The sequence below is a fragment of the Lampris incognitus genome, chromosome 3 (assembly GCF_029633865.1).
Source record: "Lampris incognitus isolate fLamInc1 chromosome 3, fLamInc1.hap2, whole genome shotgun sequence".
NCBI lineage: Eukaryota > Metazoa > Chordata > Actinopteri > Lampriformes > Lampridae > Lampris > Lampris incognitus.
In genome coordinates this window covers 18,892,922-18,917,892 of record NC_079213.1, presented here as the reverse complement: position 1 = coordinate 18,917,892, position 24,971 = coordinate 18,892,922, and the positions used below count along the sequence as shown (strand labels likewise).

Here is a 24,971-nt window from a genome sequence, read left to right as displayed (position 1 = left end):
CTACAGACTTAGGATTCAAAATAAACTCTGTTGAAATAACAGAGTCGTCCTCGCATGCCTTACACAGTGTGTGTGTGTGTGTGTGTGTGTGTGTGTGTGTGTGTGTGTGTGTGTGTGTGTGTGTGTGTGTGTGTTGTGCGAAAAGGGCGGGCACACTGCCTTTTCATGTTCTTTGTACTCTATCCCCTCTCTCTGACTCTCTCACAATCATTCTCTCTCTCTCGTCTGCCCTCTCTCTCTCACACACACACACACACGCACACACACACAAAGAGAGGGGAGAGCAGCCGAGGCCTACTGCTGTGCTTGTCTCATCCCGGCTGGCGAGTTGAGGGCTAATCCAGTTAGGTGACTTTCACAGTCCACCGATAAGCAGAGAGAAAACCTTGTAATTCACCAACGCCTGACAATGAGCCAATTGGCTGGCGCGGCTAACGGCACGGGCTACAGTAGCCTGTCCCATTCAGGCAACGACATGAGAGACGCTGACAAATTCATGAACGCCTCACTTAATGTTGCATACACCTATAATGGATAATAATGGTTTACAACAGTCTTTTATGATGCGAATAAGTGGCCGCCATATCTTAGCTGCACTGTAATTCAATATTGCTTTGGATATGTATAGGGCACTTTGGAGCTCTCATTTGAACTAATGAGCACACTTACGATAAATTATGCAAATCCTAATGATATTTCATAAACGTATTCCCTCTGTAAGAATTTCCTTTCATCACCCGTATGAAAATAAACTAGTTGAGAATTATTTACCCTATTTGATTTAGGTTAGCCCCTTCCCCATTAGCTGTCCTCCATACCATTTCAGGCCATTAATTTGGCCATGCAGATAGATTCCTATGCATAAAGCATGAGAGGGGCAAGCACACTTCACGAACCCTAATTAATGCTGCATTGTTGAAATCTCCACTTTCAATTAACAGCCACACCCGCGAACATGGACACATGTGACTGTCAAAAGCCCTCCCTCTTGCACGCACGCACACGCATACACACACACACACACACGCATACTCACACACACCCTCCCCAGCACCTCTCCTACGTAGGCTGCAGTCTGTTGATCAGCCTGGTGAAGGGGACTGGCGGACCCCCTTCCCCACCCCCAACCCACCATGGGACCATATCTCTCTCTATCACCATTCTCATTAACATAACATGAATGGTCGGCTTTCCTCCCACCCCACCCCCCACCCCCGGGCCACACCGCGCTGCTAACAACGCTCGCCGTTTCCTCTCCCAGTATCGATGATTACATTAGGAGCTGTATGCTCTCCTGACAAGGGGCTGCGGGGAGGGAGGGAGAGAGGGAGAGAGAGAGAGCAGGAGAGAGAGAGAGAGAGAGAGAGAGAGAGAGAGAGAGAGAGAGAGAGAGAGAGAGAGAGAGAGAGAGAGAGAGAGAGAGAGAGAGAGAGAGAAGAGAGAGAGAGCAGGAGAGAGAGAGCGAGGGAGAGAGAGAGAGAGACTGGCACACAAAAAAACTGGATCAATTACTTGCCACCGCCACTGAGCGACACGCTCCACCCCCTGCCACCGTCACTGCCAGGGGGATAGTGACAGACAAGAAAATTACTCCACAATGGAGTCAAAGTGGAAAAGGGAGGCAATAAAGGGTGGGTGGGGTCCAGGGGTTTGTGTGAATACACATGCCTCGACAGAGAGCGTGTGTATGAGCGCAGATAAAAATACAGCAAAGACGGATCCACAAAAGAACGAGCACCGACAGATACACAAACCCAGAGGCTTAAAGACATTTAGCCAGACAAAGGCAGACAGGTAGAAAGACAGACGATATGAAAGCAGAATGATGCAAGAAGACACAGGAAGGCGGACAGACATAATTTTGTCTTTTTTTTTAGCCGAAGCGTATTTACAGGACAATGCTTGCTTCTTCTTTTTATGGCTGGCCCCCCATGGGCAACCCTATCCCCGGTGGTGGCAGAACCATGTTACAGCCATAGAGCCACACACACACACACACACACACAAATTGCCAGTCATCCCTTGTTGCCCTTGTTAAGCATGAGTGTGGAGAGGAAGCCGTTAGTTCTGGTGACAGTACAGACTGCGTGTGACTGCATGTTGACAAAGTACAGGAAGAGAACAACACATGGAGGGGGGCAGCATAAAGGGTCTCTGTAGTTTGGACTGCACTTGTGCTTGTTTGTTTGTTTATGTGTGTGTGTGTGTGTGTGTGTGTGTGTGTGTGTGTGTGTGTGTGTGTGTGTGTGTGTGTCTGCCTGCTTAACAGCATGAATACTTGGCTGGTAGAGACGGCAGAAGCTGGATCCCGTGTGAGCATGGCATGTTGACATGTTTACTGTGTGTGTGTGTGTGTGTGTGTGTGTGTGTGTGTGTGTGTGTGTGTGTGTGTGTGCGTGGCTAAGGAGTAAGCTAGGGGGTCTGTATTGAACACAAAGACACTGCCGGTCTGAATAGGGGCCAGCAGTGTTGGCATGACATCATGACAATGGGTCAGACCCCCATCTGTTCTAAGACACATATACACATTCACACACACGCACACAGCGGTTTGTGTGTGTGTGTGTGTGTGTGTGTGTGTGTGTGTGTGTGTGTGTGAGAGAGAGAGAGATCAGACAGTGAGAGATCTGACTGAAGACAACTGACGTGGGTGAAAAGGCTATCAATTTAAAACACACAGACACAAATCCAGGTACAACGGCTTGGGCCTGAGACAGACTTGACCCTCACATCTGGTGAAAATGTATTGTGGGTCCGCGGTGGTGTAGCGGTCTAAGCATCGGCCTTGCGTCGATGCAGTTGCCCACTGGGGACCAGGGTTCGCGCCCCGGTCTCATCAGATCCGACTATGGCCAGACTCGATGAAGCAGCAATAATTGGCAATGCTGTCTTCGGGAGGGGGGCGGAGTCGGCTTGTGTTCGTCACATGAATGCGTCTCTGTGTGTGTCGGAAAAAGCAGTGGTTCGGCCTGGAGTCGCCTTGTCATGAAAGTGGCGAGGCATCTCCCTTGAGACTGCCGGCCAGAGAGATGCAGTTGGCGAATACATACAGTATGAGGGTGGGTGTTTGAACTAAAATAGGGATCGATTGGCCACTAAATTGGGAGAAAAAGGGGAAAATCAGAAATAAATAAATAAATGTAAAAAAATAAGTATTGAACTGAGATAGGAGAACAGATTGACTGGTAACAAAAATGTGGTTTTGTCTGCCACTACTGCTATGGGCACCTGTGTCTGATTTTTGCTGTAAGGTCCTTTTTTTTTCTTCTAAGGGGCTCGTTCTCAAGTCTGCCGTTATTAAGGTTCACAGAAAGGTGACTCTCTCAATAAACGCTGTGTCCAGATGAACTGAGTCACCTCTCTGTGATTTTCTTACCTGGATTATTGAGCATGCATAAAGACATCATCAATGCTAATTGTTGATCTCTAATTGTTTTTGTTTTTTCTTCACAAATGTATTAATTCTCTAAAGTCACTTAATAATATGTCTCAAGTGGAGACAAGAAACCGATCCCGGCAGGCATTGGGGACCCGTCCATCTCAGGATACAGACACATTCACAGACAATCTATCATTTGTCGACAACTGATCCAACCTGCATGGCCCCCCCCCCTTTTCTCCCCAATTGCATCCGGCCAATTACCCCACTCTTCTGAGTTGTCCCGGTCGCTGATTCCCCCCCTCTGCCAATCCGGGCAGGGCTGCAGACTACCACATGCCTCCTCCCATACATGTGGAGTCGCCAGCCGCTTCTTTTCAACTGACAGTGAGGAGTTTTGCCAGGGGGACGTAACACATGGGAGGATCACGCTATTCCCCCCAGTTCCCCCTCCCCCCTGAACAGGCGCCCCCGACCGACCAGAGGAGTCGCGGCGACCAGGACACATACCCACATCCGGCTTCCCACCTACACACACGGCCAGTTGTGACTGTAGGGACGACCGACCCAGCCGGAGGTAACACAGGGATTCGAACTGGCGAGCCCCGTGTTGGCAGGCAACGGAATAGACCGCCACACCACCCGGCCGCCCCAACCTGCATATCTTTGTACTGTGGTAAGAGATTAGACAAGCCCAATAAAAACCCCAACCTTGGGAAAACATCAAAAAGAAATTTTCAAATGAAGGACCCTTTTCCCTACAAGGCTAACTGTGCTAACCATTCAGCACCCACACAGGAGCCACATCTCCTTACTGAAGTTATTCATACCTGCATGTATGTAACTTTAGTTGACACATTTCTTGGGTGTTTGCGATAAACACTGGGTTTTCATACAGGCTGCTTGATGCCATTTTCATAGCAGATGACATTTCGCATGTTGAGAGAAGCTGTGAGAGCTCTTTGTGTTTCAGCTGATCATCTAAAGACGCAAGTTCATTACGTGGTGGATAATGTGAGGGAAAAAATATATATCTCAAATGGGAGACGGTGTTATTTATGCTTAATGTACTCAGTAATTTCAAGGGGGCTAGAAATTAGAAAGCGAAAGCGAGCGAGCGAGCGAGCGAGAGAGAGACTGCATATGCTTGGAGTGGAAATTAAGATTATACCGCTGGATGTTAATCACCTGCTTCAAGACAAAGTGCAGGTTGGGTAAAGGCACTAAAAATTACCCTCATTATCGCTGACTTCAGAGGTGCACGTTAAAGGGAGACAGACGGGAAGAACACCCTAAAATAGATGCTTTCAAATTATGGGTATTGATGTACTGATACACTGCATGCGTGTGTACGTGTGCGTGTGTGTCTGTGTGCGTGTGGTTGTGTGTATTCCTTCATGAGTGTCTGTTTGCAGGAGTGTGTTTGACAGAAAGTGCTTGCAGGTTTGCGTTTGCGTGTGAATGTGTTTGCGCATATGACGTAAGGTCTAACTTTAATGCTCTCCCTCTTTTTCTCCCTGGCTCTCTCTCTCCCTCTCTCTCTCTCTCTCTCTATCCCTCTCTCTCTCTTTTTCTTACCTCTTGTCCGTCTTTCTTCCAGGCACACAGTGTTCAGACAAACCACATCATCAACACCAGACAGCCTTGCACACCCAAGGTAAAAATAGAGCAGAGGTCATTCCTCACATGGTATTTCCAACACGGAGGTTGAGCAAGCCACTCTCCTTTACACACATCCAAGGTTCGACAAATTCCCGAGTGGCAAAACTGAGGATAATGTGACTTTTGTCTGCACCGTATGATGACGTTCTGCCAGCATCTTCACCATTTGAATCAAGATAACGGATTTTCAGCAACATCGGAGTTACACCGCTCGTTCACTGTGGGCAGCGAAAATGCTTTCAATGTTGCTGTGCAGGCGGCCCTGTGATCTGAACTATTATCGAGCAAACAAAACTAATTACTCTTTAGGAGATCATTACAGCATCACACTATTTCCATCACAGCCCGACCGACTTGCATGTACTAGAAGTAGAAACAGAACTGGCTGGTTTTCACTGTTAGGCTGCATTTGCCAAGGAACCAAACAAAAACATGAAGGCCATCAACGACAACCTCCAATGTTAACTACAGGGGCAAAAGGCTGAGTCGAATGTAAACCCCGCTTATTATAAAAAGTCTCAAATATTCACCAACGTGCATGAGCTGATGCATGTTTACGTGCCTGTGAAGTCTTCATATTAACCACTGTGGTGTCTATCTGGTCTAACTACAGCCTCCAGGGTCATTTGCTCTGTTATGTGGAGAGCAGTGACGCCCATGGCAGAGATAATAACATGGCCTTGCCTACTTTCAAGCATTTAAACACACTGTGACATCTGGCTCCATCTAATAAACCTTTGTAAACATAAATCAGATTGTAATTGCCGGTGAATGATACGTGTTTTTTTTCGTGGCGTGTTTTTTCATGGAGAAATTACGCCAGACGTCGACAGTCCGACCATGTCACTAAATGGCAGCCATCAGGTTTCTTTACCTGAGCGGGCGATTTTCCCGTCCGTCATAGATGTGAAAGAAGACCTCTAGTTCCTCCCCCAGGTTGGCACTCATCAGACTCTTCATATGAACAAACAGGTGGTGAGTGCTGGCTGGCACTGGCGTCTCCTTCTTACGATGTCGATGTTCCATCTACAGGACAGAAGAGAAGAGAAGAGAAGAGAAAAGAAGAGTTTATCTCTTGTAAAATCAGCAAACCTAAGCATTTACAATCCATAACCTCTTTTAGAAAGAGCTCTTCAATGTCTTCAATTCAGTGAAACAACTTGGGTATATCTAATATAAGGTCTGGAAATGCTAGCGGAGGTATCTTTTACTGCAGATTTGCATATGCATATTTACATTTAGTTTCATTCATAAACTAGATATTAACTATTTTGAATGAATGAAAGAAATTTTTGGAACGAATGAATAAATTCAACCCTTGTAATGAAGATGATGATGATGATGATGATTGCTTAATTGATGACGATTTTGATATTATTATTGATGGGTTTTTTTTTGGGAGGGGGGATTTTTTCCCCTCTTTTTCTCCTCAGTTGTATCTGGCCAATTACCCCACTCTTCCGAGCCGTCCCGGTCGCTGCCCCACCCCCTCTGATGATCTGGGGAGGGCTGCAGACTACCACATGCCTCCTCCGATACATGTGGAGTCGCCATCCTCTTCTTTTCACCTGACAATGAGGAGTTTCACCAGGGGGACGTAGCATGTGGGAGGATCACGCTATTCCCTCCAGTCCCGCCCCCCCCAACAGGTGCCCCAACCAACCAGATGAGGCACTACTGCAGCGACCAGGACACATACCCACATCCGGCTTCCAACCCGCAGACACGGCCGATTGTGTCTGTAGGGACGCCCGACCAAGCCGGCGGTAACATGAGGATTCGAACAAGCGATCCCCATGTTGGTAGACAACGGAATAGACCGCTACACTACCCAGATGCTCTTATTATTAATGTTTTGAGTAATCCTAAAATGTTTGATGAGGTTTAAAAAAATATGACAAATCTCAAGTAGCAACAATTTTCTTGGGTACACCGCATGAAGGATCAATTATAGACGATCCGCATAAACACACAAAGTAACAACAAAGTGCACTTTGTTGAAGGGGTATTCTATCGCTTTCACCCATGTAAATACATTTAAGCTGCTTTCACCATGACAAATGGAGCATGGAAATAGAAAAAAAACAAACATGAAGCTTTCCCTCAAGCTCTCATTTCTTTACCTGCCGTTACCTTAATACAGTTGGTGGACAAAATATAGCTGAAATTAGTCTTGGCTGCATTTATTTGACCCCTTTGGTTGAGATAAAACAACATAGGAACATCACAAGGAATGAACATCATGCAAACCATCTGCCTCCTTTCAAAACAGTACAGCACCTATCTGTGAATGTTTGTTTAGGAGGATGAAATTTCACGCCACAAGACCAACAACGTTTACTTGGCTCCATAAACATGACATCGACTTTACCTTCATTTACCCACCCAGTCACCAGATCTAAGTCAAACTGAATGTCTGCGGGATGAGATGGAAGGAGCTATTCATAGGTTTCAAGTAGAGACTCACTACCAGTCCATTCATCTGTGTCCCCCGAAAATACTGAGGCCATTTTGAAGGCAACGTGGGATGCGATGCAATATTAGAAAGCTGTCCCAGTTGTTTAGTGCATAGTTGTTAATCCCACTCAGCGTGACTGTTCGAGGCAGACCCTAATATTCAATGCGCCTACTTGTCAGGGGGCCATGGTATTGACTCTTGCACCTGAGCATTTCTGCAAACTCTGCTCTCGCACTCAATACAAATCACTCCAGATTAGTCACCTGTAATTTAAATGGGAGCCGTTCTGCGGCACAACAGTGCAGCCGCACACATTACTGCCTATGCCTCTGCATCTAAAATCAATGTTGTCACACACTACAGTAACTCAATAACAGCCATGTTAGCCACACTACACCTGATGCAGGGTAGTGAATGAAAATGGGCTGGTGAGTTACAGACACAGCAGTGCGAAAACTGCAGCTACATTTTAAACAGAGAGATTCGTGTTAATCTGGTGTTAGCACCAGAAAGGAACAAGAACTGATGGCTGTATTAAACATCAGTGCAGGGCACAAACACACAGAACACTTGCACACCACACACAACTATGGGCAAAGATGCTCTTTTTCTTTGTCTCTTTCTCTCTCTCTCTCTCTCAAACACACACACACACACACACACACACACGCACACACAAACACACACACACACACAAAGACATATACACACAAACAGAGCACCAGATGGCCAGTGGAGCCTCAGCCAAATCTCAGCCTCCATTCACTTCTGTAGCAGGAAGGAACGCGTAAAGGAGGATGATGGGATGAGGAGAAGACAGGAATAGAAAAGTGGCAGAGGAAAAGGAGAGAGCCGAGTGCAGGTCAAAAGCCTCAAGGTAATTCACTGATATGTGTGTGTGTGTGTGTGTGTGTGTGTGTGTGTGTGTGTGTGTGTGTGTGTGTGTGTGTGTGTGTGTGTGTTCTGGCCAATATTTGCTGACTGAGAAACATTTAAAAGCAATGCCAGGATTTAACACTGAACACACAGAGCTGAAGCTACTTCAAACATGAAAAAAAAAACTGGAATCAGAGGTTGCTTATATGGAAGTAAAGTAAAATACGAGTTAATGTTGATATAAATATACTGAGAGCAGAACACTCATGTAGCAACACAGACAATTTCAACTCTCTTTGGATAACACATGCACATCTTCACGGGGAAGGTCAGTGGAGGACACCTTGATCACATTGCCAAAACACTGCAATATGACAATATATATATGATAATATATATAATGTCACAAGTTGTGCTGCAACTGAAATATGTCAAAATTATGATATATATATATATATATATATATATATATATATATATATATATATATATATAGCCATCCATCCATCCATTATCCAAACTGCTTATCCAACTTGGGGTCACGGGATAATGGAACCTATCCCAGCAGTCACTGGGAGACACCCTGGACAGGCTGCCAGGCCATCACAAGGCTGACACATTCACACCTAGGGACAATTTACTACAGCTGGTTCACCTGACCTACATGTCTTTGAATTGTGGGAGGAAACCGGAGCACCTGGAGGAAACCCATGCAGACACGGGGAGAACATGCAAACTCCACACAGAGGATGACCCAGGACAACCCCCAAGGCTCGAACCCAGGACCTTCTTGCTGTGAGGCGACTGCGTTAACCACTGTGCCACCCCTATATATTTATTTATTAATCTAAATATTTTACATTTTTACTATTGCGCTGCCCTATTTCACAAAGGAAATGAAGATGAAGAAGGGTATGGGGGTATGGCAGCAAGGTTATTCATTTTTTTCAAACCTCACATATGCAACAGGATTACATTGCTTGGTTTGCTCAAAATGACCAGGTCTACGTAGGCCTGTAATAAGCTGTGGTATTTCATTAGGGGGGTTATTTTCAGTGTGTCATTTAAGCTGCCAGGCGGCAGCAGTGTGGCTGTATGACGGTTTCAGCATGACTAGACACAAAGGACAGACATGACAGCCTTGGAACAACACTGGCAACCCTGCTGACAACACACAGCACTGAGCGCTAGGAGGGAGAGGGAGAGAGAGCGAGAGAGAGAGGGAGAGAGAACGAGAGGATGGAAGACGGGGGGACAGGAAAAAGAAAGGGAGCGGAATAAACATACCGTGTGTGTGTGTGTCTGCGTGTGTGCATGCATGCATGCCTGTGTATGTGCTTGCCCAACCATCTTAATGTTGTCCTACTGATAATATTTTCCAGCACGTCTGTCTTAACAGCGTGAGGCTGCACCATGCAGAGTGACAGCCTAAATATCCTTCGCCTCTAGAAGGAGAAAGGGTCAAACCGAGGCCGAAGGGGAACATCTATTTTTCCTCCATTTAATCTATTATTCAAAGCTTCCCTTCATCCCTTGCTCCTACGTGATTCCTTACGCCTCCTCTAATTCCTGTTTTAAGCTCGTGGGTTTTAGAAGGGAAGACCTGTGTTACATAAATCAGAAGTGAGAGGTGCGTGTGTGTGTGTGTGTGTATATATATATATATATATATATATATATATATATATATATATATATATATATATATGAGTGTGTGTGTGTGTATACCAGGTTTTGCCATCCTAATGGGTACGAAATGTCCCCATTAGGATAGAAAAACCTGAAACCACCTACCTTGTGGGGACATTTTATGGGTCCCCATGAGGGAAAGGGTCCATTTTAGGGTTAGGACTTGGGTTAAGGGTTAACGTAAGAATTAGGATTAGGTTAAGGTTAGGGTAAGGGTTAAGGTTAGGCATGTAGTTATGGTGGTTAAGGTTAAGGCTAAGGAATAAATGTATTCAATGAGGGGTCCCCACAAGTATAGGGTAACATCATGGTGTGTGTGTGTGTGTGTGTGTGTGTGTGTGTGTGTGTGTGCGCACGCGTCTGTGTAATATAGTGAAATCTTCATCGTGCTGGCTGAGGGCATGTAGGTGTTTTCACTCTGACCTGGCCAGACCCAAGTAATCTATCACCGCTGTCTGATCTGTCATCATTAATGAACTCACGGCTCAGGGAACTACACTCTGGGCTGTCCGCTCTCGGTTCTCTGTCAGGAAGTAACGGGTTTGAAGCTTACTTGCCTTTGCACTTAAGACAGCTTTAAGGCACACGGGCTTGGCATGGGATTAGGGAGCCAATTCACTGTTTGAAATAGGTTTCTCAGCAATTTCAGTTAAAAGTCACGACCATAGAAAAAAGTGTATTTTCAGGATCTTACATCACACCAGTGGTTATATAACACTGAGGAGTTTCATAATGGACACCTACATATCCAGTTTGGGAATTTTTTTTTGCCTTCTGAACTCCCTCAGTTTATATATCACAAACAGAGATTACTTCCTTCTTGACAACAGAGTTACTTTGCAAAAAAAAAAAAGGTGTCTTTTTTCCAACTAGAGGAGTGCACTACGTAGACTGCAGATCTCCCCCTGGTGCAAGTATCGCCCCTTCTCCGATCTTTGCATTTGGTGACAAACCATTTTTTCGTCTACTGGGAGAAGGGAAATACAGAAATACACACACATGTACAGAAACACCAGTGTTTGTCCCGCCATTGTAAGAATTTTGCACAGCGCCCAAGTCGACTGAACGGGAAATATGGAGAAAAAAACTTGTTACTATGCAGCGCTCAAGCTAAGCAATCTACCTAATAAAAACGTTTTGCCTGTCAGTCTGTGGATGTGTAGCCTCCTAGGTGGACCCTCGCACGAAAGCGACCAAGTCCAACAGGAAACAACAGCGATAAGGCTATCATAATTTCACAGCCCTAATGTGTTTAACTATCGGGGTTTTCATGACATAAAATGAATGAAGGCGAATGGCTGCTCTGCTGATTGATCGGCTTTCATTTATAAAACAACGATAAGAAAACAGCTCAGCCATGGGCACTGTGTTATCACAGCAACTGAGATGATTTTCAGCTGTGATTGTGATTAATCCTGCTCTTGAAATTGCATTTTCATATCAGAGTTTTAACATAGGAGACTAAGGCACTTCTGCGTGGCGGCGAGGTGAATAAAGCTAATTTTGCACAGTGCCCAAGTCGACTGAACGGGAAATATGGAAGAAAAAAAAACTTATTACTATGCAACCACTGTTCTGCCGACGAGATTATCGAGTATAGATTATGACGAATTGATGACTTAATTGATTATGGCTAATGACTATTGCAAACTGTTCTCTTCTCTAACATGTCTTTTCTGTCTCTCTGAATGATGTCTTCTCCTTTCTCTTTTTCTGTGTTTGAATGGTATAATGTGAGTCTCTCTTGCTTGCATGTGCAGTCGGTTCTCCTCCCAGGTCTCCGTGGTGATGGTGGCCGCCATTTGGATGCTGCCTGCCCTTCTACTCCTCACATAAGTTTTTCTTTTATTACATGATGATGCTGGTCGCGTGGCTTGGGTCCTGGACTGCTCCGTTGGCATGTGGACACTGCTTGGCATCCTGTGCATCATGTTCTTTATAAATTTTATGTCCATTATAATTCTGTTATCCTATTTCAATGTTGTATTATGTAAATTGCGTGAACACAACATCCATTGCACGCTGTCCGTCTTAGGAGAGAGATCCCTCCTCTGTTGCTCTCCCTGAGGTTTCCTCCTATTTTTTCTCCCTGTTAAAGGGTTTTTTTAGGGAGTTTTTCCTTATCCAATGAGAGGGTCTAAGGACAGGATGTTGTGTTGCTGTTAAGCCCACTGAGGCAAATTTGTAATTTGTGATACTGGGCTATACAAATAAAATTGATTTGATTTGATTTATTTTTGGTTCATCCAGTGTTCCTCCAATTCTCCTGTGCTGAGATCAGCAGTGAGTTATTTGCTGATTTGCAAAAAACAATCGACCTCTCGTTTACTTTCAAGACTCATACCCGATTACATAATGTTTTGGTTCTGACACTATCGCTGCCCGATCTGACTCAACAGTAGATGTGAGCTGTGCATGTGAGCAGCATTGGTCGAGCGAGCTAGAGAGTGAATGAGGAGAGCAACCGGTGATTGCGTTCAGGATGACAAACATGACAAAAAAAACAAACAAAAACAACAAACATTTTTCAAAGGTTTTTAAGTAACTGCAACCACGAGAGGTTCTTCTTCATACAGTCATAACTGTGCACAAAATTTTTTTCACGCTAATGGGTCTAGTAGTTTGGGAGATTAGCCGCGGACAGACAGACCCCCCCCCCACACACACACACACAAACACATGCACACAAGCGACCAAATGCATAATCCCCTCCTGGCTACTGCCTGGCAGAGATGAAAATGTTGGTGGTCCCCGAACTGAACTCTCTACTTCCCGTCCACGTGTCTGTGGTAAAACCGAAACATTCAAATACCTGCAGAGGTAATTTCCATCTCAATTCAATTAAGCCACACCATGGTGGTGCACAGGATGAAAACAAAGGAGACCATTCAAAAACAAGGTCCCACAGAAGAAAATCAATGTAATTTGGGATGGAATTGGTGTGTTGGTGGTGTGCGTCTTCATGTGTGTGTGCGGGTGCTCCTGTATCCATGATCACAGTAAATGACTCTCCCTTTAGCTTGTCTCAGAAGTGGGGAATTGCAGTCATTTGGTCATACTGTACACTGCTTAACAGAGGTGCATTAGGCTTTCATCCCGCCATGCCCGCTTTTGTTTCGACTAAAAAAGAAAACAAATGGATTAAGAGCTCCAATTATCACCGCGAAGCCATTACGGTGTTGTTGTGTCTGTGCGTGTGTTTTCGAAACGTGTGTGTGGTACAACACTGCGTCAGGGCAGAGATGTGGTTGCCACGGTAACAGCAGTGGGGGCTCAGCGAGACCAAGAAACAGAGAGCGCGTTACGAGGGAAGACGGGAGGGAGTGTTTGAGAAATGTATGGGGAATGATGGAAAGAGAGTAGAAGGCACAACAAACAACACCTTTTTACTATACACACATTAGTGCTTGACAATATCACCATAATATCCACACGCTGGGTTTTCTAAATTGAAGAGATATGTTGATTTTTTTTTTCTTTTACAGGGCCACTTCAATTGATGCAGCGAAGCTGAAACGGTGGGTCCGGCTTCTGTATTTGAGGATGATGTTTCCCTCCAAAAGGTCTCACAGGGAATGCATCAGATGTGTCCCCCTTTGCTGGGCTTTTCAAAAGCATCCTATTGTTTCCAGATGGGGCCTCATTCATTGCTCAGTACGCATGCACAAGATTGCAAATCGCCAGCGTGAGCTGTCTTGCTATGGACTTGGGGTCTGGCGGTTGGCGTATTCTTCCCGTACTGATCGGTGCAGGCCTCGGTTCATGCAGCGTTGGATACCTTTAGGAATCAGAAATATTTGTCATTTCATTCCATGTACCTGCGCACATGAAATGAAATGAAATATTGCTTCCCTCAGCCCACAGCAGTGCAACACAAAGACAAAAACATATAACCAAACTACAAGAACACTACAAAAACTACAAAACACATATATCCAACATATCAAAACAAAAAAAAATTTCCCTGTCCAAGAGAGCAAACGCCAGGATGACAGTCGGAGCTGCCGGTCTGCATGGGCTAGCATTTAGCTTAGCCTGCCCCGCTTCTGTGTCCTGTCAGACCGCCCTCGGTGTTTCCTCCTCAGGCGCAGCTGCAGGCGGGGCCGTGGTCCCTGGGCCCACCTGACGCAGCAGACCAAACTCTCTCAGCCGATCCAATGTCAGTTCTCCCAGCCAGACACCCCCGACACACCTCCCTGCACTCCACACGATGATGCCAAAAACACAGTCAACGCTGGGCGAGGCCGCCGCCAGACTGCCCTCATAATGTCATCGGAACTGCCGGTCTGCCCATGCAGACCGGCAGTTCCGATCACCCTCGGTGTTTCTTCTTCGGGCAGGGCAGGACCATGGTCCCTGGGCTCACAGGACAGCAGACCAGCACCCCCAGCCGATCCAGCGCCAGCTCTCCCAGCGATCAAATGACACAAACTTACGATGCAGATGTGGAAAAAGACAGTGCATGGACGGTGAGACCGCCACAAACTTGAATTTGTGCCGCCATCTTTAATGGACTGCATTTTTAGATACAGCTATTGACACATTGAAACTCTCGAAACATATGGTTGTATACTAAAAGAGGCAAAAATATATATTGCACTAGTGGCAGTGATTTGTGTTGCTTTTATGAAGACGAAGCGAAGTGATAAGGAAGATGAAGGAGACTAAAATTGGATTTGAGGGAATTTTCTCATAACCAACTCACAGTATCATCATCTGGAAATGCCAAAACAGGGCTCTCATGAAAAACTGCACCCCCTAAAGAATCTGTGTTGTTTAAAATCCTTTCAAACGACTCATTTTTTAAGGTGCTGCTGTACAATGTCATGCCACACACCCGGGTATAACTGGTGTTCATGGCTGTTAGTAGTCGGGACCAAACAAACTGTAATAAAATAACCACAGAGAAGCATCTGGCCTTCCATACTAGTGCGCATTACAGAAGCAACATTGATTATGTTGTGCAATCGAGCCATGATTCAGAGGGATTCTCAGGTGTGAAAACAAACCCGCAATGATGACTCCCTCCCTGCCTCCAAGCTCGAGTATTTGGGCGCACATACAAGCTTATGAACCGCAAGAACAACTATACTGTCTGTGTGTTGTGTTGCGGTGTAAGCCGGGGGGGTTATTAATAATATCGACGCTGTGCCTATGAAAATCTCTATCTCGCTTGAGTTTGGAGTATTTTATTAATGCTGTAAGGAAAATGTTCTCTTCTCTTGCTGCCATTTACTGTGAGGATGGAGCAGGTGAGGCCTCCTTCTCTTGCTTAAGGAATTCAGCAGGATTAGTTGCTTAAAGGACAGCCTCTCTCTCTCTCTCTCTCTCTCTCTCTCTCTCTCTCTCTCAACCTTAAGTGTTTTTCTGTATTTTGTACGGAGGGTCGCTCAGCCACTTACAAGTCTGTAAAGTTCTGTGACGCTGATTTCATCGGGGTCCACCATGCTGAATTCTCTCCTCGGGACCAGGTCCAAGCCAAGCTGCCTGTAACATACGAACACACACACACACACACACACACACACACACACACACACACAGGAAAGCATGAATTAAAAAAATACTCTACTCTTCTTTCTTTGCTCTCCTTGCTTTCCCACGGTCCTCCTCCTTTTCCCGACAGCTGCACCCTATTTAAAGCTCAGTGCCTTCCTCTTCCCCTAGCTTCTCCCTTCTCCACCTACTCCCAGCCATTCACCTCCTTCTCCTCCTCTTGTTCCCCCCCCATTTAATCCACTTCCTCCGTCATTTATCCTCCACCTCCCTCCTCATGCCTCCTCTCCCCTCCATCTCCTCCAACTGCTCTCTACTTCTTCCCCCTTTCATCACACACACACACACACACACACACATCCCGTCAGCCCATCTCCTCTCTATTCTGCCCCCCTCCCACTCTCCTCTTGCCAGGCTGGCCATCTCTGAGGGCTGACACGGTGTGTTAAGAGTGTGTGTCTGCTTGTCTGGACTAAGAGAGACAGGCCTAGTCAACCGTTCCATCCTACAGCGCCACAGCTAGGGGACGAGCTGCTGTGTGCTCTGCTGTCCATCCGGGGTGTGTGTGTGTGTGTGTGTGTGTGTGTGTGTGTGTGTGTGTGTGTGTGTGTGTGTGTGTGTGTGTGTGTGTGCATGCCTGCATGTCTATATGAGAAAGGGATTGAAACAGAAAAGAACAGAAAGAGAAACAGAAAGGACAGGGGAAGAACAATAGGGAGACAATGGGAGTAGGGGAGGGAAAATAGGCGACAGAGGAATTCAAAGACAGCGAGAGTGTGAGACAGAGCGAGAGTGAGAGAGAGAGAGAGAGAGAGAGAGAGAGAGAGAGAGAGAGAGAGAGAGAGAGAGAGAGAGAGAGAGAGAGAGAGAGAGAGAGAGAGAGAGAGAGAGAGAGAGAGAGAGAGAGAACCGAGTGAAGTTTTTTTCTTCCTTTTTCTTTTTTCAAGCCCCATGTCATGGAGGACAGAGAAGAGAAGAGGCAGGATGAAGAGACGGCTGTCCATTTGAAGGAGAAAGGAGTTGATTGAGTGTAGAGGATGTCTGCAGGAAGGGAGGGTGACAATAAAAGACTGAGTATGGAGAGAGAAAGGAAAAAAAGACAGTGAAAGTGTGTGTTTGTGTGTGTGTGTGTGTGTGTGTGAGAGAGGAGAGCTGCGGAAAGACAAAGACTGGCAGAAAGATGGAGCACAGCAAGAATGTGAGCCATTTGTGCCAGGACTGAATCGCGTGAGTTGCAACAGAGACAAAACAAATCTTTACACAAATAACTCAAGTCTACTTCCTAGTGTCAACCATACAAGAATCCCAAGAAGGACTTTGTATATCTGTGTGTAATCTAAAACCATTTATCCAGGGGTCAACCTCACCATTTACCTTAACATCATCACTGTCCCATAAAACATGGAATCCTCCTCCAATTGAAAATTTAAAAAAAAAATGTTCTGTATTAAACTAACAGGCATTTTTTTTCGTATCTTTGGGAGTCAGTTTGGTGCAAGTGTATGAGAGACAGTAGATATGGGTTGGATTGTTAAAACTGTGCGATTATGGACGAACAGTCTGAGATGGAAAGAAACCCCCTTCCTCAATTACTCCTCACCCTGGCTGTAGTTCAATATCCCACTACCCCAAAGACAGAACACGCATCTCTGTTTAATACTACGTCTCATGTTGCACATTTAACACTGAGGAAAGTAGATGTGATTCACAACAAGATTATCATCAGGTATGAGAATCTATAGAAGAAACACAACTACTCTGGCTACTCTCATCCATACCCTGAACTCCACCCTTGTGCCAATTTCATTTACTTGCATAGCCTTGGATCTTTTGTTTGCCTTGACAGTGCAGTGCTTTATTGAACGTACGTTTGAAAATGGTGCAGTACAAAATATTGTGAATAAGCTATTACGACAAAACACCGACTCTCTACTTACTCGTTGCCCCAGTCGAGGCGGGCAGTGATGTGCTGCTTGACGTCCCTCATGCGGTCGTGGGTGAGGTGTCCCACCAACACCTGCCTCCTCAGGTCCAGGATCTCATTCATCACGTGCCAGAGCCGGTGGAACAGATCTCCCTCATTTTTCTGAGAACGAAGGGCCACAGTGCAAAAAGAGAGAGGGGAAGGAGAGAGGAGTGGATGTGAGAGAGCGAGGAGATAATAACAGGGGTGGGGGGGAGACAGGGAGAGGGACGGATGAGAAAGAGAAAAGGTGAGAGATTAAGTGGGGAGAGTGAGAAAAGGGTGAAAGAGGATAAATGGGAGGCAAATAGAGAGAAGTGAGAAGGAGACAGATTGAGAATGGGAGAGAAAAGGAGTGAGGGGGAGGGCAAATGGAGGGCAGCGAGAGGCAGGTTACGGAAAGAAAGAGCCAGCCCAAAGCAGAAGTGGGGAAAAAAAGAGATGAGAAAAGGGAGAAAGACAAATTGATCATGGAAAGAGGGAGATGACGACCCAGAGAAAGATAGAGAGATGGGGGGGGGGGGGCAAGAGGCAGAGAGACTTAAAATGGATTTGTGCAAATTAGCTTTGGTGTCCTGCTGCTTTTTGCCACCAATTTATGCTCTTTGATTTGCAAGCATTCATCAGCTCAGTTTAATCAGCACCCAAGATAGCTTAACAGGCCACAAACACAATCAATTCGACAAATGAATGAGTGTGGATAAAGCTTTGAATGTTTGTGGCTTTGGAATTAACCCAGACCAAATTAATTCCCATCAGCAGAAATCAAAAAGGCACCATATTCAATTTGATTCTGACCTATGTGTGTGTGTGTGTGTGTGTGTGTGTGGGCAGACGCGTGGGTACAAAGGATTACCACATAGAGCTGTTTCCACATCGCCCCCCAGTCTCTTAAGGTTGACGTCATCTCCGTGATGACCGAGTCTTCTGTCGGGATGACCGTCTCAAACTGCCTGTGTGTTGAAAAACACACACATGTCAGCACACTTATATGCAGATGCACCATATGCATGAAAAAAACAAACATATATGCACAGAGAAAGACACACAAAAACACGCACGTGCACACACCAGTGCCGGTTCAGTATCATCATAGTTCAGGAGAGTCATCTTGAAAAACATCTACTTTGCAAACTTTCATCTTTTATCCATCCATCCATCCATCTGTTATCCAAACCGCTTATCCTGCTCTCAGAGTCGCGGGGAGGCTGGAGCCTATCCCAGCAGTCATTGGGCGGCAGGCAGGGAGACACCCTGGACAGGCCACCAGGCCATCACAGGGCTCACACACACAAACACAAACACACACACACACACACACACACACACACACACACACACACACACACACACACACACACCTAGGGACAATTTAGTATGGCTGATTCACCTGACCTACATGTCTTTGGACTATGGGAGGAAACCAGAGCCCCCAGAGAAAACCCATGCAGACACGGGCAGAACATGCAAACTCCACACAGAGGACAACCCCCAAGGTTGGACCACCCCAGGGCTCGAACCCAGGACCTTCATGCTGTGAGGCGACCGTGCTACCCACTGCGACACCGTGCCATCATGTCATCTTTTATCCATCAAGTCATATTTCATTTGTTTATAAAAATATCCCCAGTTACCAAAACATTGTGCCTACTGCCTTTGCACGTTCGTAGAAACTTGTGAATTCATTTTACGACAGAAGGAAGTAAACATTTTGCAAAATCACTGACACTGTGCGGGGAGGAAGGTGGACCGAGAAGGACATACAAACACATATATGGAGAGGGAGCGAGAGAGAAACCTGTAGAGGAAGTGTGAATGGGCAACCACATCCACACACACACACACACACACACACACACACACACACACACACACACACACACACACACACACACACACACACACACACACACACACACACACACACACACACACACATATACACTCTCAGAGGTCCCTGTTGACTTACCCTTTGTTCTTGATATGGGCATTCTTCAAGTGGATGTAGCTGCATGGGAAAATCCCCTATGGGCAAGAGATAAACAGACTAATGAGTAGCCATCCTAATGCTATCTGAATCCTTCAGCTCCACTGCCATTAGCACTATCAGCCTACATGTGGAAGTGATGCATGGAATCAATAGGACAACACTGAGTGTGTGGTGTAGAGGAAGAGAGGGTAAGGAAGAGAGAGGGGAAAGAGAGAGATGTGCAGACAGTTGAAAGGAAAGAAGTTGGGTTTACAGAGATAGAGACAGATGAAAAGAGTGTAAGGGTATGTGTGTGTGTGTGTGTGTGTGTGTGTGTGTGTGTGTGTGTGTGTTTGTCTGTATGCACGCACGCGCTGCTTTGTGTTATTAAATTTCAGAGTTGCTCCCTATTGACTCGAGGAGATGAAAGTACGGTTGATATTTCAAGATCGGAAAATAATTGCTACCATGACAGCCTGCATAACACACACACACATACACATGCACACACACGGTTTATAACATATATAACCCATATAGATGAGTTTCATATATGTGCCATTCTAGTATTCCAACACAAGTATTACAGATTGTAATACTCATTACAAGAAAGAAATACAGCATTTACATGGTTGCCTCATAAAAGCTGCCATTAAATCTGCTTAAATGCATGCCAATGTTATTTTGAATCCATACGTTGAAAACAATGTTTGCGGTAAGAAGCGTGCACACGCACGCACACACACGCACACACACGCACGCACTGATTCACAAAAGCAAGCTCACCCACCTTAGCATTTGGATTCTTCAGGATGAACCCTCTGTACCAGCCTGCAGAGACAAAACACCGCTCTTATTTTCACCAAGTCTCTCTGACTTTCACACCTGCTGTCTTTCTACCTGGCTCAGACCGCAGCATACGTAGAGAGGGGGTCGGGAAGAACGAAATACATTTAATGGAAAAGAGAGACGTGCGAGAACAAGAGAAAGAGAATGAGAGAGGTGTTTGTGTGTGTGTGTGTGTGTGTGTGTGTGTGTGTGTAAAAAAGTACATATGTGCACAGATGCCCATTGGTTCCATGTGAGTATGTGCAAGGACGTACACACACACACATGGTCTGTGTGGGCTTGCACACATTTGCCTCAGTGAGTGTGTGTTGGTGTGTGTATCCATGTGTGTGTCTGTGTCTGTGGCTGTGATTACATATGTAAGTGTAACACGTGCGCATGTATATGTGTGTGTGTGTGTGTGTGTGTGTGTGTGTGTGTGTGTGTGTGTGTGTGTGTGTGTGTGTGTGTGTGTGTGTGTGTGTGTGTGTGTGTGTGTATCTAAGTTGGCATTTGACAGTACTTGATTGGAAAGCAATGCTATCATTCTGAGAGTACTTTCCACGTAGTTTCAGTACATGCCAGCCAAAAATATCCACCTTCACTTGCAGGCAGTGCTGCCATGATGTTGGCTCTGGGGCACATGGATAACCGTCACGTTTGATGCTGTGGTTAGGAAACACCAACCCTCAACAAACACACTATCAGAATAAACGCTATATGTTGCATCATAGTCACTCTCTTCTGTCAAAACAAGAGTAATAAAGTCAATGGGGATGAGATGATTTCACCCATTCCAGATTTCACTCCTTTTCAAGTGGTTTCAATAACTCCCTGCACTCGTCTGAAGGAAAACAACCCTTTACAGTGCAGCACGAGAATAAATTATTTGTTTGAAGAGGCTGGGTTTTTTTTTTTGCAGTGTGCAGCACATTGGAGAGGCGTAAGCTGTGATAACACACAGCTACTGTAAACCAGGCTGCGACCTGTCTTAGCTGGTGTGAGAAACCTGAGGTCTGCACAGACAAAGGTGTAAAAGATAAGGCTCATGTACACCGTGTCCCCGCTCCTTTTACACCCAAATGCTCTCCGACCAGGTGCCTCGGCAAAACCCATTACAGATTATCACGATCTAACACTTTAACTAACATTTCAGGCCCTCAGCAGATATGCCCCCCCCCGCCCCCTCACGGTGACTTTGGATTAGAGTAAAATTAAGCTCATTCCACCGCTGTAATCATTACAGGTCTCGCTGGATAAGAGCATCTGCCAAATACTGAAAATGTAAATGTATTAAGTCATTATAATCGGAGTTAGGCTCGCCAAAGCATCTAGGACTCAGGCTAATATTCATCTTGATGATTTGATTCGACAATTCCCAACCAAACTAGAATAAAACCACTCAGATAAGAGTGATCTGTCTAAGACCACAGTGTTAAACACATGACCACTTTATTTAGTACTGTAGTCAGTTCCCGCTTAAGCGAGCGAGTGGGCATGTTGATGCATGATGTGTCTATCTGCATGCTTTTTTGTTGTTGTTACTTTCCACGCTTTTGTTGATATTATGGAGACGTCCTCCAAATACATTAAGTATTGGTATCAATGCAAAAACAGTCATCATTACAGATGAGTCGCTAGCCTCGTCCGTCATCTTCGATCTGCTGTAGACCAGTGTTTCCCAACCCAGTCCTCAAGGAATCCCTATCCTGCAGATTTTCTTTGCAACCCTGAATAGGTACCTGTTTGTAGTTATTCAACCAATCAGCAATGAATTATGTCAGATGTTGCCTTGCATAATTAAGTGCTGTGAGATGATTGGTTGAGTAAGTTCAAACAGGGATACTTATGCAGGTTTACAATGAAAATCTGCAGGATAGGGGTTCCTTGAGGACTGGGTTGGGAAACACTGCTGCAGACAAAACACTGCGATTTACGCAGTGTACTTTTTGCCTCACGTCCTGCCCCCTGCACGCTCTACCCAGGCACCGGCCCTCTTCTAAATCGAACGGAGCATTTCCAGTAGGTGAGAACGCATCCGACACGGACGATCTCCTGTTGGGTTAGATGTGTGAAAGAGCAACTGTCCCAAGTTCATATGAGAAAACGGCTCTCCTGTCAACGCCAGGCAGAGCAATTAGTCCAACTGCTCTCTGTCTCTCTCCCATCATCAGCTTGTCTCCCATCCTTTTGACTGCTGATTCACACAGCAATTTTTAAAAACCTGTTGTGCTTCACAACAAATTGGAATGGAAATAAAAGAATCTATTTTATTTCTTTAAGAGCACTTCAAATTTTGTATAACATGACGGCGCCTTAAAATAGGCTCGAGTGAGCAAGGATGTCTCGTTTTGTTAAATGGCTGCTGCTTCGACTCCTCTCTCCTTGCATTGCTGTACTAAGTGTTTACATGTTTGTTTACTTGTTTATTTATGTGATTGGGACATGTCTATGCCACAAGGAGGGTTTTAGATGAAGGCGGACATGGTTTTAGGCTTTATTTAATAATGTCTTTCATTCAATTACTCGCATGGGCCAATGCACTCTGGTGCCGGAGCCGTTTCCTAGCTCTCTCCTTTCAGAGAGTGTGACTCTCCTTTTCTCCATATCCTTCTGCCCTGTGTTTTGACCAGGACTTAGCTTCACTGTGGTATATAAAGGTTGTTAGTTTGACACACCTGATGCTGATCACTAACCTGCCTCCCTATCGCATCTGTTCTCTCGCAAGCCACTCTCCCTTGCTCCGCTTGCAGCCGAGGCTAAACCATACACCCCTATCAAAGTGATGTACATGCTGATTTGCATATAGAGCGGGGAAGTGGAGATCTGATCACAGGTGGTCACTCAAGATGCATGTGGAGACGCAGTCTAATGCCAGGTGTGAACCGACTGTACTCTGAGCTGTCCAATTGTGATCGGCTCATCCAAGATGCATGTTAATGCCAGGTGTAAACCGCCTCGACAATTGTGTGGCTAGAGTTCCTCCAGGCCCTTTACTGCAATCTCACAGCAGGCTGGCTGCTTGACACCCTGGATAGCTGGCTGGCTTACTCTATCTGACCAGTCAAAGAGAAGAAAACAGGAAGTGAGACAGAGTGTGTCAAACGCGCGGGAAGAGGGAGGTATGCGTCTGAGCTGCACAAAGGAAGGGAACTGGAAACATATCGGGAGCGTTGCACTAGAGCCCCGTCAGTGGCGAAACCAAGAGACAGAGAACGAAACACGATAGAAGAATACAAAGACAGGAAGTGAGAGATAGAGAAAAAGAATGAAAGAGAGGGCTACAGAGAGAGACAAGAGATGGGCAGGGAGTCCGAATGAGGAGAAAAAGGGAGAGGGGTTTCAAGTGGGAGAGAGAAGGGGTGCAAATACAGAAGAAAGTGAGAGTTAGAGATGAAGAGAAAGAGAGACATTAAGACTGAAGAGAGTGAAAAAGAGCGAGTGTGCAAGAGAAACACAGACATAGCGTGGGCAGGAAGGCAGGAACTCTAGACATCGTTAGGCACAGGAAACAGCAGCAAACAAACTTCTACAGACATTCATTACAGACACAATGCTGCTGGAGCCATTAACTACTTGGTTGAGCAGCCTAATATTCCTAAAGGCATCATAAGGGAAATGTGATCTAAACTCAGTCCCGGTCCATCAGGTTTGATGCATGTGTGTGTGTGTGTGTGTGTGTGTGTGTGTGTGTGTGTGTGTGTGTGTGTGTGTGTTTTCCAATGACTATTTTTTCACATCTGGTTGTGGTAGTTTGTGTGTGTGTGTGTGTGTGTGTGTGTGTGTGTGTGTGTGTGTGTGTGTGTGTATGAGTACACATATGCTAGTATGTATGTATGTGTGCGTATGGAAGCAGAAGAGAATGAGTGTGTGTACCTTCACATTTTTCCAGGATCTGCACCGTGTCTCCGATCTCCAACGGCAGGCCATGCTGGACAGTCCCTCGGAAACTGGCCAGCACTGTAACACAAAAAGACAGAACACAGCCAGCTCAGTTTTAATGTGTGAGATATCTGCAGAAAGCAGAAGGGCTCAGTGACCACAGGGGCTCATGGAGGCATCGCCCCACTCCAAGGCATACGAAATTGGTTCACCTCACTGGTATTAATGAAATATGCATGATTTGTATACACAAGCAGCAACTCTGTTGTGCCAAAACAAAAGAAAAACATAATCTGGAATTTCCATCCATATCGTCAAATAATGCAGAGAAAATCCAACATTTAATCAGCTGCGCTGAAATAGCTAACAACTTGTTCATATTGTAACAAGTTAATTTTATGCCCGGTGCGGGATTCGATACGAGGTGTACTGCACCACAAGGCGACGTCCCTAACCGCTCGGCTAAAGGCTCAGACCTGTTAGCTAGGGACTAACGTGTCTTATTAGTAGTTTACAATATGTTCAGTATAAAAGACTATCAGTCATGTCAGGACTACGTATAAGTCACTCTGTCTATAACAGAGATGTTGTTTTGGAATGATTCTCTTTAAACACCAGTCAAATCTCAGGGAGGTGCAGCAGGAGTGCCTAGATGTCAGCGAGGGCACCCCACATGATCCCAGGTGCAGCCATATCTATCCAAAAATCCTCAGAGACGAAAGACAGGATAGTTTTTTGTTTTTACTACCTTTTACTTTCATAATTTTTG

At 45.5% G+C, this 24,971-nt stretch overlaps 1 protein-coding gene across 1 annotated transcript in view; it reads right to left on the bottom strand.

Annotated features, from left to right (window-relative positions):
* dock4b (dedicator of cytokinesis 4b) overlaps positions 1 to 24,971 on the bottom strand; it is a 166,917-nt gene that overhangs the window by 95,022 nt on the left and 46,924 nt on the right. Inside the window, exons 2-8 of the mRNA XM_056276678.1 lie at positions 24,197 to 24,280; positions 20,283 to 20,323; positions 19,493 to 19,548; positions 18,380 to 18,476; positions 17,498 to 17,646; positions 15,467 to 15,551; positions 5,916 to 6,067 (exon numbers count right to left, since the gene is read on the bottom strand). Coding sequence (XP_056132653.1) covers positions 5,916 to 6,067; positions 15,467 to 15,551; positions 17,498 to 17,646; positions 18,380 to 18,476; positions 19,493 to 19,548; positions 20,283 to 20,323; positions 24,197 to 24,280 — 664 coding nt within the window. The remainder of the gene's footprint in view (positions 1 to 5,915; positions 6,068 to 15,466; positions 15,552 to 17,497; positions 17,647 to 18,379; positions 18,477 to 19,492; positions 19,549 to 20,282; positions 20,324 to 24,196; positions 24,281 to 24,971) is intronic.